The sequence below is a fragment of the Mastigoproctus giganteus genome, chromosome 12 (genome assembly GCF_048544385.1).
Source record: "Mastigoproctus giganteus isolate SK-2022 chromosome 12, ASM4854438v1, whole genome shotgun sequence".
NCBI lineage: Eukaryota > Metazoa > Arthropoda > Arachnida > Uropygi > Thelyphonidae > Mastigoproctus > Mastigoproctus giganteus.
This window is the reverse complement of record NC_143586.1, coordinates 86,186,981-86,205,251: the sequence shown is the minus strand read 5'-3', so window position 1 is coordinate 86,205,251 and position 18,271 is coordinate 86,186,981. Positions and strand designations below refer to the sequence as shown.

General features: G+C 36.2%; 1 protein-coding gene across 3 annotated transcripts in view; it reads left to right on the top strand.

Moving 5' to 3' along the window:
- Window positions 1–18,271, top strand: part of Sulf1 (Extracellular sulfatase Sulf1) — a 242,783-nt gene that overhangs the window by 198,820 nt on the left and 25,692 nt on the right. For all 3 annotated transcript variants that reach the window (XM_090386513.1, XM_090386512.1, XM_090386511.1), the window contains 2 exons: window positions 13,563–13,705; window positions 17,980–18,097. In XM_090386513.1, the coding sequence (XP_090242639.1) occupies window positions 13,563–13,705; window positions 17,980–18,097 (261 nt within the window). The remainder of the gene's footprint in view (window positions 1–13,562; window positions 13,706–17,979; window positions 18,098–18,271) is intronic.

Sequence of the window (18,271 nt, the reverse complement as noted above, 5' to 3'; positions counted from 1 at the left end):
GAGTCAATAGGTTTACTTGTTCTGTAGATAACTGTTTGTTGCCCAAGTTCAATACAAAATCTATGCAACTTGTGGAAGGGTTATTCCGTTATTTGTTATTTAGGAGCATTAGCAACTAAGGCCATATTGCTCCGGGGATATGCGGTGGTCATTCCCTGACCTTTTTGCATCCTCCGTATTTGGTGGTCACTGGCTCGAACCCCGGTCTAATCAAGGAGCATGTGCTACGCACTACTGCTCCTGCCCACCTGGCTACAGAGGTGCCACTTGTATAAGGGGTATTATGCTGATGACGAAATTGACGGGATTCACCAATAAAATCATTGAACTTACATTTTTGACGTGTACAATAGCGTTCAGATTCTCTGACGGCTTGGTAGCACAAGGTATGGATTATATCGGTGTAAACAGGATCGGGAACTAGACTTCTAAGTTCGATCAGCAGGGCTGCTTTACTCGTTGAAGCATTTTGTAAGTCTTGATGAAGGCAGCCAATCCATATGTTCAGGGTCTTGCAACTGAAGTTTTGACAGGCACGTCGCATACATTCGTTAGGAAACGGTGGTTTATAGAGAAATCCTTTCGGGATGACTGTTTGATTTGCACCTGTGAGCAAATCTGAGATGTTGTTTGCCCCGGGCTATAAAGATGAAATTCTTTTTGCAGTTTCACGACTATGTCGTATGTTTGTTGGCCAAGAACAGTTCGAATATGATTAAAGAGGCCTGTGCACTCTGGATTCATTATTATCAAAACTAAAATTACTGTAACACAGAGCGAAAACGGATACAAAAATAGATTGTGACAAGTTTAATAAAAGGAAATATACATATATTAGATTAGATACATACAAACAAAAAGCTTTTGGTTGTTTTGTCAACCTTCCTCAGTTAAACTGACAGTTAAGAATGGAGCATGAGGAAGTGTACTGCCAATCTTGTGCGTGATTAATTGTTGGATGTTGAAGTCTGTGGCTGTGATGCATGCAGACGTTGCCATCGTGTGTAAATAGTCAGGATTGCTGTTTCGATTATAGGGTGGACTTGACATCCACTGTTCCTGTTGACTGAGGTATTGGAGCATTTGTAGAATTGTTTTTTTTTAATTTAATACTCTTTGCACTTGTATAGGGAATAGGTACGTGGCTACTTTCTGATGTTCCCCTAACACATTTTTTGTTTTTTTTGTCTGTCAGCCATTTTTTTACTGAATCATAGCAACAATCTGAAACAAAAAAAAATCTCCCACAAGTGTGTAACATACTGTGAGTCATCCTGTATTTAATTTTTATTTAAAAAATAGACAGTTATATATGATAAGTATTGCAGTACATTAAGAAAGGATGAAATATTATATTGTCAAAGGAGAATTAAAAAAAAAAAACTCAAAACGTTTTCCAGAAATTTTTAAAAAAGTTGGTCATATGTCAGCGGGTTGCCACAATTAATGAGTTAATCTGGTTTGACATAAATACTTTCAGATCAATCTTCTATCCTGTAATTTATATACTGCGTTTTACAGTTGGTTGGATAGTCTACTTTCTGATTACTCAATCCATGTGATGGTGAATAGCTCCTTATTTTTGAATAATTCTAAAGTACCTTAAAGTTTTGCTTTTTCACTTCCTCTTTTACTTATTGATATTGTAAATCATCTCATTGACAACATACCTAATATTGGTATGTTGCAGAATCCCATTAATGTAGTCCTAATCATACTTCCTAATTATTGTGATATTTATAGTTGCTAATTTTCTCTGCATGTATGATACAACTTCTCCCCCCCCCCCCTTTTTTTTGATCCTTTCCACTGCTTACAGCCATAACAAGTTTTCTCAATCTTTTTCACAAAAAAAAAAAAAAAAAAAAAACAGTGGCTTTGCAGTTAAATACAGAATTTTGAAAATTATTCTGCAAATTTGTACTTGAAATGTCATTATTCATTTCTAGTTGATTGATGAATTAGCCATCAGGGTGCTAGTCTGTGGGGCATAAAATATACAGAATGTGCATAACAAAATGTTACAAGGATATAAAATTTACTTTGTGTTAGATGTAATGTTTTTTTATTATGTGTGTGGTACAAAACTAAATTTTTTTTCATGGTGTCCTGCAGTAAGATTCCAAAGAAATATGACAGTGTTTAAGCAGGAATATATATATAGATGATTTTCCATGTATTATAAAATATAGAAAAGGCAACATGATTGTTTTGTTTACCATAGAAGATGTGATTTGCAATTTCAAGTGGCAGGAAATATGTAACAGACATTTGCAAACATAAGCATAAGGACGATGTACAATGTGAAAAAAAAAAAAAAAAAAATGTGAAAGTAGATATAGCCTTTCAAATTGATAATGATAGTGTCCACTACTGTTTTTATATATATATATATAAAAAATAGTTTCTGGAATGCATCTCCATTCCAACCCAATTCTTCCTTTTGCTCAGAATAATCGCCTGAGAGGGCATAAATTCAAATTGAGGAAAGATGGTTGTAGGATAGATGTGCAGAAGTTTGCCTTTAGCCAGTGGGTGGTTGATTGCTGGAACAAACTTTCATCTGTCGTTGTAGAAGTTCATAGCTTAAATGGATGGGTGAAATAAGGAGTTTTTTTTTTTGGCTGATGCTATATAAGCTTGCTTTCTTGCATCAAGTGCTTTTGCTAATGATAAAAATTTCATTAAAAATAGATGTACCATTTCAAAATGAAAATGATAGTGTCCACTGCTGTTTTTGTATATATATAAAAAAATTCTTGAATGCATCCCCATTCAATCTCTATTTATTGTATAATTTGAACCGGTGCTCATTATACTAGAATGTACATTTAACTAAGAACAAAGCTAGTCATGATCAAATTTCTCATCATAATAATTTATTTATTCATTTGTTAATTATATAATTACACATTGAATATTTTATTATTTGGACATTAAATCTCATTGGTATGTAGTGTATATGTCATTATACATACCAGAACTTGACAACTGCTTAAATGAGGTTTTCGCATATTCTTCCACAACTGCAACTAAAAAACCTAACTATTAAAATAACCCTGATATGTCATACATGTTGGATACTTATTTGCAATATTAATAAACATAATTTTCCTAATCATGCAGTCACAATGTTTAAAAAAAATGTTTCCCAATAATAAAATAACAAAAAAATATATAATAAATAAATAAATAAATAAAATATGGATGTGGAAGAACAAAAACAGCAGACAGCATTAGTGAAATTTGACAGAGAAAGAAAAAAGAGGCAGTGATGGCTTTGAAAAATGTGCCTTTTTTGATTCTGGCAGGTGTTAAAAAAAAAAAAAAAACCTCAGTTCAGATTTTCCCATTCTTATGAAACTTTGGCCCTGCTATCAGTTTTGGCTGTTACATTGTTATAAACAATGCATCAACAATCTTTGACTCAGCATTTCTAAGGAGGTTGAAGTCTGCAACATTATGTTAAGTAAATGTAAATGAAGCATGTTAAGTAAATATAAATAAAGTATGTTAAGTAAATGTAAATTCTGAATGAAAATTAATTTATGAAAAAAAATTGTGTGGCAATGTTATAGAAATGAAGTTTGTTAATCAGCCTTTGGTATCCTGACCAGTATTTGTAGTCAAAATTTGGACTTTGCAGCCGACATTGCCCTACTTTTTTCCATTCTCGGTTGTATCTATACATATGTGTGTGTGTAATTAAATTTTATTCTTTTTTTTTTTTCTAATATAATTAGAAAAAAAAATCATTACCAAAAAAAAAAAGGAAGAAATTGTTTTGTTTTTTACTAGTTGTGTGGGGTAAATATTTGACATCAGAGTCCTTATTGCACTCAAAATAAGAATTGGAAATGATCTGGAATTAAGGCAAATGACTTTTATATATATTTTTTTTATGCTCTTCTAATTGATTTTTGTGTGGGTGGTTTATTTTAGAAGGTAATGGGTGTGTTTTTTGCTGTTCATCATGAAATTCACTTCTGATAATTAACAATAAAGAATGCCAATATTTCTGAACCAATTTTATAACAGTAAATCAGTTACGTAGCATAATTCATTATGTCATCTAATGGATTTTATAATAAATCAGCTAGATGACATAAGTAATTGAATATTGAAAATTACTCATTCGATTCATTCATTGCTGCTTTAAAAGCTTCTAAAGTTTGGCTATTCCAAATAACCTGTACTATCACTTGAGTCATGAAGTGACTCAAGTGATAGTACAGGTTATTTGGAATAGCCAACCTATGTTTTGTTGTTTTTACATATATCTTTGTAACCAAGGAAAGATAATTTTGTAGTTGGGATTCACCAGAGCTGACAGTTTTTCCATTATAGTCAAGATGCTACTCAATATGGGGAAGAACAGTGTTCATCTCTTTCAGGATACTACTACTATCTGTACTTAAACTACTATCTATATTTAAGGGGTTCATGAAGACAAAAGATTAAACCACCTTAAGGGCTAAAAATTCTGGAAAAACTAGTTATCTCTAACACTTAGTAAACTAATACAGTAAAATCTCGTTAATACAAACTCGGTTTATATGAAGTAGTACTCATTGTGTAAGTACAGCCAGGCCTCGCATAACGCGAGTTCGATTAATGCGTGTTTCAATTACCGCTATTTGAAAAAAAATTATACCACTTTTCACTTTACACGATGCAAATTTCCAGTTAATGCGATCTTTTTTTTTTTTTATGCAATAGTTGAAAAAGATTTGAATCGCCCATTAAGCTTACCACGTGTTGGACGGGCAATAAACAAACGTTTGCCTGCTGCCCGCCTCAGTGTGTGGTCCATCAACCATTGGAAGAAGACGTGTTACTTGTTTGTCTCCCGCTAATAAAGTCAATGCAGATGTGCATTTAAAAATTCAAATTTTTAAATGAGCCAGATGAAAATGTTACTGCGAAGGAGATAACGGTGAAAGAACTAGATGAAATCTTTCGTATCGCAGAGAACCTCAAAGAAAAGGTTTGAGGTTCTCTGCAATATTTATTTCGCCAGTGCCTAGATTGTTGTCGGCTATCGGAAATTGATTGAAGAAAAGAGAAAGTCAACACTGTTCAAATATTTCTGCAACATTCATTTCTTCATTGTGTATTTTACGTCAGAGGTTCCCAAACTTTGTCGGTTCACGGCACTCTTAGTGTCTCAGTAATTTTTTCACGGCGCACCCAAACCAAAAGAAATACCTAAGAGTTCCGTTTAGTACATAGGTCCTAACAACTTAATAAGAAATGATGAAACTGTGAACTCCCTCAAGCTAATAGTTCGCGTGGTGTCTGGCAGATGTCGAGTATCGCTATGTTTCCCTCGAAAATTTAAAACATTCCGCAGTGCACAGTTTGGGAACTGCTGTTTTATGCAATAAATATTTAATTCCATAATTATTTTCATTATATTTTACATTGTATACAGTTAAAAGTTGTTTTTAAAATTCTTTATAGACATTCCAGAAGGTCAAGGACCAATTATAATTTTTCCTATTGTTATTATATTCGATTAACACGTTTCCGTTTTGCGCGATACGCACGCGAAATGAATTAATCGCGTTAATCGAGGCCAGCCTGTACTCATTTATATGAAGCACATACGATTTCTCTGCGAAAGGATAGGCTTTTCTGTGTAACTATATTCGTTTATTACAAAATTTGGTTAATATGTATTACAAAGTTCTTTTTCACCCCGTGAGAAATAAATATTGTCATTTTGTGTGTTTAATACAATCTTGGCAGAGCGATCCGATTATTGCCCCCTGCCACCCTACTTTCTGAAGGATGGCACTGACTTGTTAGAAATTAGTCTTGTGTAAACAAAAGCAGTTTATGGTAGCTACAACGTCAAGGGCACTCTGAAAAACATCTTTCTGAAGGATGAGTTGTTAAATTAACAAAAGAATAAAAAGTTTTACTAAGTTGTTTACATGCACTCCGTCGCTGTCCACTGGAAAAAAGTCAATTGCAATTGTTACCCCGGTTCAAAGAGTCTTTTGCTATTGTATACAGCAGTCTATTTTTTGCGCCATTTTATCTGAGCTGATGTCTTTTTCGGAACTTGTGTCTTTAAATTAATTAAAAATTTGTTTATATTAAATCTTATCTAGCAGTGTTATGGCAACAAAATGTAAACACGGAATTAAGCCTAGAAAATTAAACTAAAAATTATACAAGAGACTGATAGGATGGAAAAAAGCAAAACGGACATTGCAAAGGAATACAAAATCCCCTATCTACAATATCTACAATACTGAAAAACCGAAAAAGACTTCAAGAAGTGAATGACACCGGAGCACTGATGAAAAACAGGAAACGAATTCATGGTGCAAAACACAAGGAGCTTGAAACAAAACTTTTCGAGTGGTACCAACAAATGCGTGCATCTAATTTGCCAATATCAGATCCAATTTTGCAAGAAAAAGCAAATTATCTAGCTCAGCAACATGGGATTAGCGATTTCAAATGCAGCAGTGGCTGGCTCCAAAGGTTTAAAGACAGGAATAACTTAGTTTCATGAAATGTTTGAGGTGAGTCTGGATTAGTCGACAAAGAAAAGGTTACAGACTGGTTGTGTTCTGTATGGTCCGTCCTTGAAAAATATGAGGCAAAGGATATTTTTAATTTTGAGGAGAGAGGTTTATTTTATAATTTGTTGCCAAACAAAACATTTGCTGTTCATGGTAGAAAATTAGGTAAACAAAGACCCACTGTTTTGTTATGCTGAAATTCAGATGACAGTACAAAACTACACCCGCTTGTGATTTACGTTTTCCAAGCCAAGATGTTTTAAAAGCAGTTAACCAATGTCCCTGTGATTATGAGGCCAATAGAAGTGCTTCGCTTACGGTGAAAATTTTTCAGTCTTGGTTATCAAAATTGGACAGAAGATTGGCTTCAGAAAAAAGGAACATTTTGATGATTCTAGACCATTGTAGCACATTCTGCCGAGGCACTTAAGTTTACAAATATCCTGCTGTTATTTTTACCCCCCCCCCAGTACCACCTGCTTAATGCAACCACTGGATCAAGGCATTATTTATAACCTCAAGAGAGCATATAAAGCCCACCTGATAAGGTACTTGATCCGCAACATAGAAGGCGGGAACAATTTGCAGCCAAATTGGAATGTCTTGGATGCTATCCGTAATCTTTATTGCTTGGGAAAGTATTACATCAAGTGTAATAATCAACTGCTTCAGAAAGAGTCGCTTTGGAGAGAACATCATCGAAAAACATGGTCCAGCAGATGAATGTGATAGCAACAGTGAGGAATGCAGATGATGTTAAAATTGATAGAGTAGTTAATGATCACTGTCAAGCTGAGCTTCTTCAGAGAGACCTAGATACACTTCAGGAATGGTCAGAAAAATGGCAGTTATGCTTCAATCCAACAAAGTGTATGGTATTACACCTGGGAAACAGTAATCCCAAAATAACTTATTCACTTGGTGAAGTTCAACTAAACCCAGTACTGGAGGAAAGGGACTTGGGTGTTACGATACGGTCAGACATGAAATTCTCTGAGCATTGTAAACAGGTTGCAAGGAAGGCCCATGGTGTCCTATCAATGATCTATCGAACTTTTGCAAGTAGAGATAGGGACATGATAATCCCATCAAAGGCTTTTATTAGACCATACTTGAAATACTGTGTTCAAGTATGGCGACTGCACCTAAAGAAAGACATCGAGCTTCTTGAAAGGGTGCAAAGACGGGTAACTCGCCTGGTGAGATCGGCAAAAGGATGTCCTTATGAAGAAAGACTTCGAATATGTGGGTTGCAGAGTTTGGAAACTAGACACCTTAGAGGAGATTTGATTGAGGTGTTTAAGGCTCTGAGAGGCATCAGTAAAATGAATGAGGATGAAATTTTCAAGATTATAAATGATGCTAGAACTAGGGGACATAAATTCAAGTTACGGGGGGAAATGTTTAGATTGGACTGTAGGGAGTTTTATTTTAGCCAGCGAGTTATAAATTACTGGAATAAGTTGCCTATATGGGTGGTAGTTTTGGGAAATTCAAAGGTCATCTGGATAGTACCTTCAGGTCAAGGAAGTGCTTAGGATGATAGGTTTAATTTCTTTTTCTTTTATTAATTTTTTTTTTTTTGGCTGGTGCAGCATAAGCCATAGGCTTTCTTGCACCATGCGGGCATTACTAATACTAATGGAGGAATTTGAAGGAGCATATGAATTTTGTTGGTGAATTTGAAGAGTTTGTGAAAGTGGATGATGAAGTTGCTACCACTGAAATGCCAACACCAGAAGAGCTGCTTGGTATCAAACAAAACAATGTTTTTGTTACCAGTGAAAGTGAAGAAGTGCACACACTGCCAACTAAAAAAGATGCCCAAAATGCATTGAACATAATAGAGAATGTGTTGGCCTGCAGTAATGTTGATAAAGAAACAACTATTGCATTTGATAATGTCTGTGCTGTAGTTAAAAATGCATATAGGACAAAAACTGTGCAAAAAACATTGGATTCTTTCTTTAAATTAAATTAGTTTATTAAAAAGTTAAATGTCTCCTTTGACTGTGATACTAAAATATTGTATATATCAAAATATTTACTATACAATATTTTCATTTCTGTTAATATTGCTTTTCTCTTAGTTTATCTTACAAATAAATTAAAATCTTTAAAAAATATGTTATTACTGTATTGTTAGACAAGGCTTTTATTTTATTAATTTATTTTTGATATTATTATTATTTATTATTATTCTTAGATATATGGTATGTACCAAAAAAAAAAAAAAAAACAGTAAAATTTTGACACTTTTGGCGGACCTTGTTACTACAAACCTCATTATTACAAAATGTGAAAATTTAGGTCCCTTGAACTTTGTATTAATGAGATTCCACTGTATTTACTTTATGCATTTTGATTGTGACGAGCCCCTCTAGTGACGATCATTGAAAAGGTGTATCAAAGGGGTTAAAGAAGCTCTCTGTAGTTGGGATTGGTGATAGAAAAATATGCTTCGATGTGATTCAATGTAGCAAAAAGCTAACAACAAAACTTTGGAAGAACTAAACTCTCCTTTTTTCCCCTTCTATCTTCTTTCAGTTGGTGCGTCAGTTTCACTGTTCTACCAAGGGCAGAACAGTGAAGGGGATACACCCAACTGAAAGTCTGCCTCAGTCCAAGTATACAACTCAACAACAACTCCATATCTTCCTCTCCTTAGACTTATATATCTCCCATATCCACCATTCTCTCTCAGTCCATCATAGTTTTCCTCAGTCTGATGAAGGCTGCTTCATCATTCCCTTAGCTCTCAACACATCAATCAATTTATCTTCTGCCTGTAATTATTTCAGTCAAACATCTCTTCTCACCTATCTTTCTCAAAACACCATTTCTTACTTTGTTGATCCATCTTATCTTTTTCATATCCATATTTCAAAATGTTACAATCTTTTAATCTCTCCCATTCTCAGTCCATATCTCTGCTCCGTAAAGTACCACATTCTATACTGGTACTACAGTTGGGAGCATATCCAGGCATACTATTTCACCCTTGTGGGTAGTGCAGTGCTCATAATCATTTTCCTCCCACTCCAGATCAAAAAGACCTAAGTTTGAATCTAGTCAGTGATGCAAAGAATTTTAATTTATTTTTTTATTTTTTTTCCCCCACCACAATATGACTGAGTTGGTCTTAGGTAAGAGTTGCATGGCTTTGCTCCTGGAAACTTGGGCTTTTCATTCAACAAACAAGTAATAAGTAATGCTTCCCCAATAGAGAAGACTATTGTTGCTTATTCTCTGGATACCACCATCCAGATAGCTGTGTCAGGGCTATTTGGCCTTTCATTGGTGGGTGGATAGGTATCCTGATGGTATAGCAGTGGGATACCTACCCACCTGAAAAGTATTCTCTATTGGGGAAGCATTACTTATTTAAACCGAATAGGCACCTATTCGGTTCAAATAAGTAATTTCAACCGAATAAGTAATAAGGAAAATATTCACAATATGAGATGTAATAAAATGATAACACTATAATAATTTCAGTTAATTCACTGCATATAGACATGATGAATTTGCCCTAATTTATGTGTCTGTAAATTTTTCTGCAGTCTGAGGCTTTTGCCCTGAATTTTTATTAAGGCATTTTAGTATTTATCAGTGAATGTTACAGTGATTGTAATGTTTACTGATAAATATTCTCAGATGTTATTTTATTCCATGAAACCACAGAATAAAAATGCCCTCTGCCTTTTATTGAATCCCTGGCGTGTTGTTAAAAGGTTTAAGATCTTTTGCAAACTTCTGTAATGATGGGAAAAAATACCTTTGAATTATAAAAAAACAAGGATAACATTGCTGTGTTATTATTTATGTATTTTTCTCATCTCTGCTACTATACTTTTCTGTAGAATTGTGTATACCCATCATATTTAAATCTTTTTACTGAATTTGGTCAGACCTTAACAAAAATGCTATTTTCATTTTTATCCTTCTCTTCCCCCCCCCCCCACATCTGTCTGACAGTTTGTTCCATTCATATGATTCTTCCAAGTAATCTTAAAAAATTTAATGTGGTTTGGACATTAAGAGGATATAGAATACTGTGCAGACAGGAGTTAAAGCACATAATATATACACCTAATTCTGTTTTTGCACGAACTTTTTTTACACGAATTTGATTTAACACGAATTCAAAATAAATATTTCATTCTCTTTTTACGCGAGTCATTTTGATTTAACACGATTTCTATGAATTTTTTTTGCCTAAATTCTAAGAATTTTTTTTTTTTATTTGTGGCATATTAGTATCATTTCTATATTACACGCACCAATAGATTAGTGTGATTATCAGCTATTTATTAGTGTGATAGATTAGCTAGTGTGTGCGTTTTGAAATGGGGGCTTTTGTTTACCAATGTGTACGTCTAGGTATCTATGAATCATCAACGTTTTTATTGAATTTTGGTGCACATCTACGGTATTCGTGCATTGTATCTTCGAAAGACATTTAGTAGTAAGTTCTATTTCAAAGTGAAAGAATCTTTAGTGAAATTTGTGCACATATAAATTTATTAATTTTGCCGATAGTCAATAAATTGTAACTTTACAAATTTTTCATACTTTTTTTATTAATTATAACTGAGATATTTTTCGGTAGCCCTTATATAATGTCGAATAATTCGCCTATTACCAAAATGAAAAGGAAAGCGATTTCTTTGGAACTTAAAATTCAAATTTTAGATCGTCTTGCAACTGGACATGGCCTACGTCTGTAAGAAAGCATTTTGGTGTACATGAAGCTACCGTAAGAACTATTAAGAAAAATGAAGCTGCAATTAGGAAGTCGGTATGTTCTGGAACAAAAGTAAGTGTTAATTCATCATCATATACAAGAGATATTGTCAAGGAAAAAATGGAAAAGGCTCTGGTAATATGGATAGAAGATCAGTCACAAAAAAGAGTACCAGTAGATGGAAATGCCATCAAGCAAACAACACTAAGAATTTACAGACAGATTAAAGAAAAGGAGCCAAGCACTTCATCTCAGTTAAACAGAAAGTATGAATTTTCTGCGAGTACAGGTTGGATGATAGGGTTTCTTAAAAGGAATGCTCTTCCTAATATAAAAATTAAAGGTGAAACTGCATCTGCAGATGAATCGGCCACTAAAGTATTCCCGCAGGAACTTGCAAAAATTATTGAAGATGGAGGATACACTCCTGACCAAGTGTGGAATGCAGATGAAACTGGTTTCTTCTGGAAACGAATGCCGAACAGAACGTATGTAGCCAAATCGCAGAAAACTGCTGGTGGTTTTAAGGTAGCTAAGGAACGTGTGACCTTGTTATTTTCCTCCAACGCTTCAGGAGATCGTATGTTGAAACCACTGCTGGTAAATCGAGCCCTAAACCCACGTTCAATGAAAGGTGTAGATATCAATAAACTGCCTGTTCACTGGATGTCAAACAAGAAAGCCTGGGTGACCACTGCTCTCTTTACAGAATGGTTCAACAAATGTTTCGCCCCAGAAGTCAGATGTTATATGAATTTGAAAGGTCTCGAATTTAAAGTTCTTCTGATTTCTTGACAATGCACCCGGCCATCCTGTCTTGGAACACCCAAACGTACAAATTTTATTTCTGCCACCTAATACTACATCTTTGATACAACCGCTAGACCAAGGTATAATTGCGACAATTAAAACATACTACGTAAAACAAACATTCCAACACGTTTTGGACAAACTGAATGATGAAACACTAACAGTCATTAATGTGTGGAAGAAATTCTCAATTATGGATTGTATCAATCAAGTTGGATTAGCGTTAACTGAATTAAAACCAGCAACTTTAAATGCGTGTTGGAAAGCAGTTTGGCCACAATGTGTAAAAAGCAAAGAGCCCATCATCCCTAATACGACAGAATTTCCCAACATCATTACAATGGCACACAAAATTGGTGGAGAAGGATTCGATGATCTATCGTTTGAAGATATTGATGAATTGTTAGCCGACAAAGCCCTAAGCGAAGATGAAATATTAGAGGTTGTCCTTGGGACCCCTTATCCCACAGAACGTAGTGATAATGAAGAAAATGATCCTGTTCTAAATGCAGATTTAATAAAAGAAGGTCTGGAACTGGCCAGAAAATTAGGTAATCATTTTGTCAAACATGACCCTAATGAAGAACGCGCTGGGAAGTTTCAACGTGAACTGAAGTTGTTGACAGCCTCTTACAGAGAATTATATAACGGCCTAACCAAAACACGAACACAACGATTAATAACTGAATTCGTTCGTAAAAACCGGTGAAACATCAGCACCAGAGGAGACTCGTGCTGATTTTGCTCAAGAGATCACAGAAAGAATTTCATAATAGAGGAAGAAGACCATGTCCACAACATTTCTAGTGATATTCCAGTCGTATGCAAATGTATGCGCCGTTTATTATCAGAAAGTGAAAATAAATAAAATCTTGTTATGTGTAAAACAGATTTTTTTTGTTCATGAAGAATTTTTTTCATTTAATATGCATACAAATTTACTTTAATACATTTTCATTACATATTATTACATGTGTATTTTGTTGAAATAAAATAATAAGCTTAAAACGAATATTTTTATGTGTTTTTTTTTAATTATTTTTACTGATTTTTTAGATCCGGAACCAATCGTCTTTCCTTCCATAAATACAATGTCTTTTTTTACACGATTTTTTTTTACACGTATTTTTCAGGAACGTATCTATCGTGTAAAAACAGAATTAGGTGTATATGTGTGGTGTAAATTTATGTAAATTCATAGGTATGTGCATTTAACACTAGTGAGTTAAATTATTTTATAATTTTTTATTTTTATTTTCTTGATTAAAATATGTTGGTTTTTTTGGTCATATGGGAATAATTTTTTGTACTATCATACTTTAAAAAGTATGAACTATCATACTTTAAAAAGTATGATAGTTCATTATTATGCAGTGTTTGAATTTTAACATTTAAAATTCATATATACTATAAATATAAACAATATATGCTTATCATATAAGGTTCGTTTCATTTTTTTCTTTCAGATGGACCATTTTGCTTTTGTCAAAATTCAAATAACAATACATTCTGGTGTTTAAGGACAATAAATGACACCCACAATTTTCTTTATTGTGAATTTATAACAGGATTTATCACTTATTATGACCTCAAAGTTGATCCATATCAAGTAAGTAATTATTACGTAGTAAAACAATTTTTCATTTAGAAGTATATCAACTCATGAGCTAAAACATTATGACCACCCCTGTTTCCATGAGTGGACTCATCCCATAGCACCTAGGAGTGACACTACCAACTGGTGCAGCACATACAGGGTGTTTCAGTTAAACGTTTCAGAACTTCTAAGAGGGGTAGGGTACATCCTGACAACTCGAAATCATATAGCAATGTGGGGTCGGAAATGCTTTCCTGAAGCGGTGTTGTACACAGAAGCACCATAAAGAAAAGAGACCGTAAGTGAGAAATCGTTTTAATAATACATGAAAAGAAGCAAAAGGTACATGGATTAAAGTAAGTGTTCGAAGTTTCTTCCACGGGCTACAATGCACGCCTCACATCTCCGACGCATGGACATCCGAACATTCTGGAATACTCCAGGCGAATTTCGAATTTCTTCGGCAGCTACTGCGATTCTTGCAACCAGCTCCTCAGCATTATCAACAGGGGTGTCATAAACTAGCGATTTCATATGACCCCAGAAATAAAAATCAAGACATGATAGGTCGGGTGACCGAGCAGGCTAACGCACGGGACCACCACGTCCAATCCACTGTTGACCAAATGTGACATCCAGGTAGTTACGAACATCTCCGCTATAATGGGCAGGGGCTCCATCGTGTTGGAACCACATTGTGTGTTGCGTCGATGCAGAAATCTATTCATCTCTCAAATTTTGTGGCATTCAAAAGTTGTGGCAATACTTGCTGCAGAAAGATCAAGTAGATAGGTCCGGTTAGACGACACGGTAACAGGTAAGGTCTGATGAGGTGATCTCCCATAATACCGGCCCATACATTGACCGAAAATCGAATCTGTGCTGCACGACGTCGTATTGCATGCGGGTTCTCGACCGCCCAGATATGGTCGTTATGCGTGTTGAAAATTCCTTCCCTTGTGAAGGATGCCTCATCGGAAAACAACACTTCAGCAGGAAAAAGGGGATTTGTAGCACATTTTCCAAGGTACCACTGTGCGAAAGCAATACGAGGTGCATAATCCTCCGGTTGCTGTGTCTGGACACGCTGCACGTGAAACGGATGCATGTCTTGTTCTCGGAGAATCCTCCAGACGCTGCAATGGGAAACCCCGACTGCTTTTGCTAGACTTCGTGTACTCGTTCTTGGATTCCCCTGTACATGCTGCAGCACATTCTGTTCGACGGCTGGAGTCCGTGCTGTTCTTACCCCGACTCTGTCAGCTCTTTCAAATGAACCTCTCTCAGCTAACCTCTGGTGCAGTCTTGCAAAGAAATTATGACTGGGAATACGCCTCGTCGGATATCGTTCCGCGTACAAACGCTGTGCGGCTGGCCCACTACAATTTGCAGCCCCGTACGCCAAATGCATATCGGCTAACTCTGCGTTCGTGTAATCATCCATCCTACTAACTTGGCGTTCTTGTTCAAGAAATTCGAAATTCGCCTGGAGTATTCCAGAATGTTCGGATGTCCATGCGTCGGAGATGTGAGGCGTGCATTATAGCCCGTGGAAGAAACTTCGAACACTTACTTTAATCCATGTACCTTTTGCTTCTTTTCATGTATTATTAAAACGATTTCTCACTTACGGTCTCTTTTCTTTATGGTGCTTCTGTGTAAAACACCGCTTCAGGAAAGCATTTCCGACCCCACATTGCTATATGATTTCGAGTTGTCAGGATGTACCCTACCCCTCTTAGAAGTTCTGAAACGTTTAACTGAAACACCCTGTATAGTGGCACGGCTAGTGCCTTTCAGTTCATCAGTACAAAGCCTGTGCAATGGGCAAAAAGAAGGAACTTGAATGGGAAATTATTTGTAGCACTAGGTAGGTGGGGGCAGCATCTCAGCAACTGCAGGCATTGTCGGCTGCTTGAGGACTGCTGAAGTGAAGGTGTGATGGAATGGGTCTGAAGAGGGACACACAACTATAATGTGCTGGAACAAAGAAACCACCACTGGTTGATAGTAGAGGTGCTGTCCAGGATAATAGATTGCTGCTCATGATCCCTCAGTTAATGACAGATTGCAACCAGGGCACACAGAGAAACATTTCTGAGCACACCAGCCAGCAAATGTTCTTGTGGCCTACGGAGTAAGTGACCTATTCATGTATGTTCCCTGACCCTCATCAACACCGCCACCTTTCACTGTTGTTTTGTATATTTATCAATGATATTGATGAAAGTATATCAGGCCTAATGTCGTAGTTTGCAGATGATACAAAGGTTGGCAGGGTTGTTAATGACAGTAATGGCAGTGTGCTACTGCAACAGGATCTGGATAATTTGGGCAGATGGGCTAAGAAGTGGCAACTGAAGTTTAACCTTGACAAATGCAAAGTACTGCATATGGGTAGAAGTAACCCCAGAGAAACGTACCAACTGGTACTACACTTAAGGTGGTAGAAAATGAAAAAGATCTGAGAGTAATTGTGCAGGCAGATATGAAGTTTTCTGAGCAATGCAGACAGGCTGCCAGGGCAGGTCATGGGTTTTTGTCAATGATAGGAATTTTGCTAGCAGGGAAAAGGAGGTGATTGTCCCTCTGTATAAGGCAATGGTCAGGCCACGCCTTGAGTACTGCGTACAGGTCTGGAGGCCCCATTTTAGGAAGGATGTAGATTTACTTGAGCATGTACAGAGAAGGGCAACAAGACTGGTGAGGGGAATGAAGGGATCCTCTTACCAAGAGAGGCTTAAGTTCTGCAAATTGCAGTGGCTGGAGACTAGGCACCTGCGCGGTGATCTGATTGAGGTGTATAAGGCCTTGAATGGGTTGAGCACACTGAATTCTGATGGGATCCTTCCACTTGTTCAGATTACGAACCTAAGGGGGCATAAATTCAAATTAAGAAAAGACAGATGTAGAATAGATGTGCGGAAATTTGCCTTTAGCCAGCAGGTGGTTAATTGCTGGAACAAACTTCCATCTGTCGTTGTGGAAGTTGATAGGTTGAATAAATTTAAGGAGGAACTGGACAGGCATTTGGAGGGAATGGTGTGATTTTTTTTTTTTTTTTGGCTGATGCTGCATAAGCTCATACATTTGCTTTCTTGCATCACATGCCACTACTACTACTACTACTACCTGCAGTGGGCATGGGAGCACTATTCCTGGATATTGGACAATTCGAAAAGAGCCACCTCATCTGATGAATGAGGGTTCCAGCTCCAATGGATGGGTACGTGTTTGACAGCGAGCAGCTGCAACTGGACTGTATGATTGGATGAAAACATGGTATCATGGTTTGGGGGATGTTTTCATGGGCATTACTGGGTTCCTCATCCCCATTGAACACATCCTCACTGCCAGATCCTACTTTGGCATGTTTCAGACCAAGTTTTGCCCCACATAGTATTGATGGCAGTGGGTTTGCCCTAGATGGTACTGGACTCTTTCAACACGACAACTCCCCACATCACAAGGCCTGCATTGTGCAGGAATGGTTTGAGGATCATGTCCAAGCATTTTGTATGCTCCTCTGGGCACGAAATTCTCCCAACATCAATCCCATTGAACATTTTATGAGATGCAGTGGAATGCAACATTCACCAGTCCACTCCATTGCTGAACTCCTGGACATTCTTCTGTCCAGCTGGTTCAGAATACCCAAAGACACTTTCTGTAGTCTAATGGAGTTGGTGCCATTATGGGTGCAACTGGTTATCATGGCAAAAGGTGGCCCAACAAGCTTTTAGGTAGGTGGTCATAATGTTTAGGCTTACGAGTGTATATACATGCATATAGACTCATAATATAGCAGTACTTGTGTAACTAATTCAGTTCTAATTCTAAATTCTTTATTTAAAGATACACCACATCAAAACTTGGGTTGCTATTAGCAGACTAATGCCTTTCATTAGTTTAATGCCTTTTACAAGGCATTAAACTCTGAAACTGTGAGGCTTTCACTATGTAACATGTTACTTCTCACATAAAAAGTGCATTACTTAACAGTGAAATACCACTTCCTAAAACCAAAATGTATTACTGCTTATTTGAATGCAGTACTAGGGTATTTAGTAACTTTACAGTTGAGGCAAACTCCTTTGCCTCAGACAGTAAATCAGTGCACTCCAAAATTACTTTCTTTCCTACTTTAAAGTACACATACATATGTGTGTGTCACATTTTTGTTAATAATTAATATAATCCATCATTTTCCCTTTGTATAATATATTACTTTTTTATGGTATATACTTTAAGTTTCAAAAAAAGAATAAGCAGTTGTCTTTTTTTAGCTCAGAAATGCAGTATATGATCTTGACTATGGCATACTAGAAGAATTGCGACAACAGTTGAACAGACTGAGGAGCTGCAAAGGTGGCCGGGAGTGCACCTTACGTTACAAACCTGATGGTAAGGATTGTATATAGTTATGATATGACATATTACAGGTAAGTTCTATAAAAAAAACATGATAAATTAAAGCATGTTGTGGAGAAAGCACGAAAAATCATACTTGTGTACTCGTTGATCCAGTTTTTTACAGGCAGTCAGCCATTAGAATGGAACAGGCTGCATTGTAGGTAG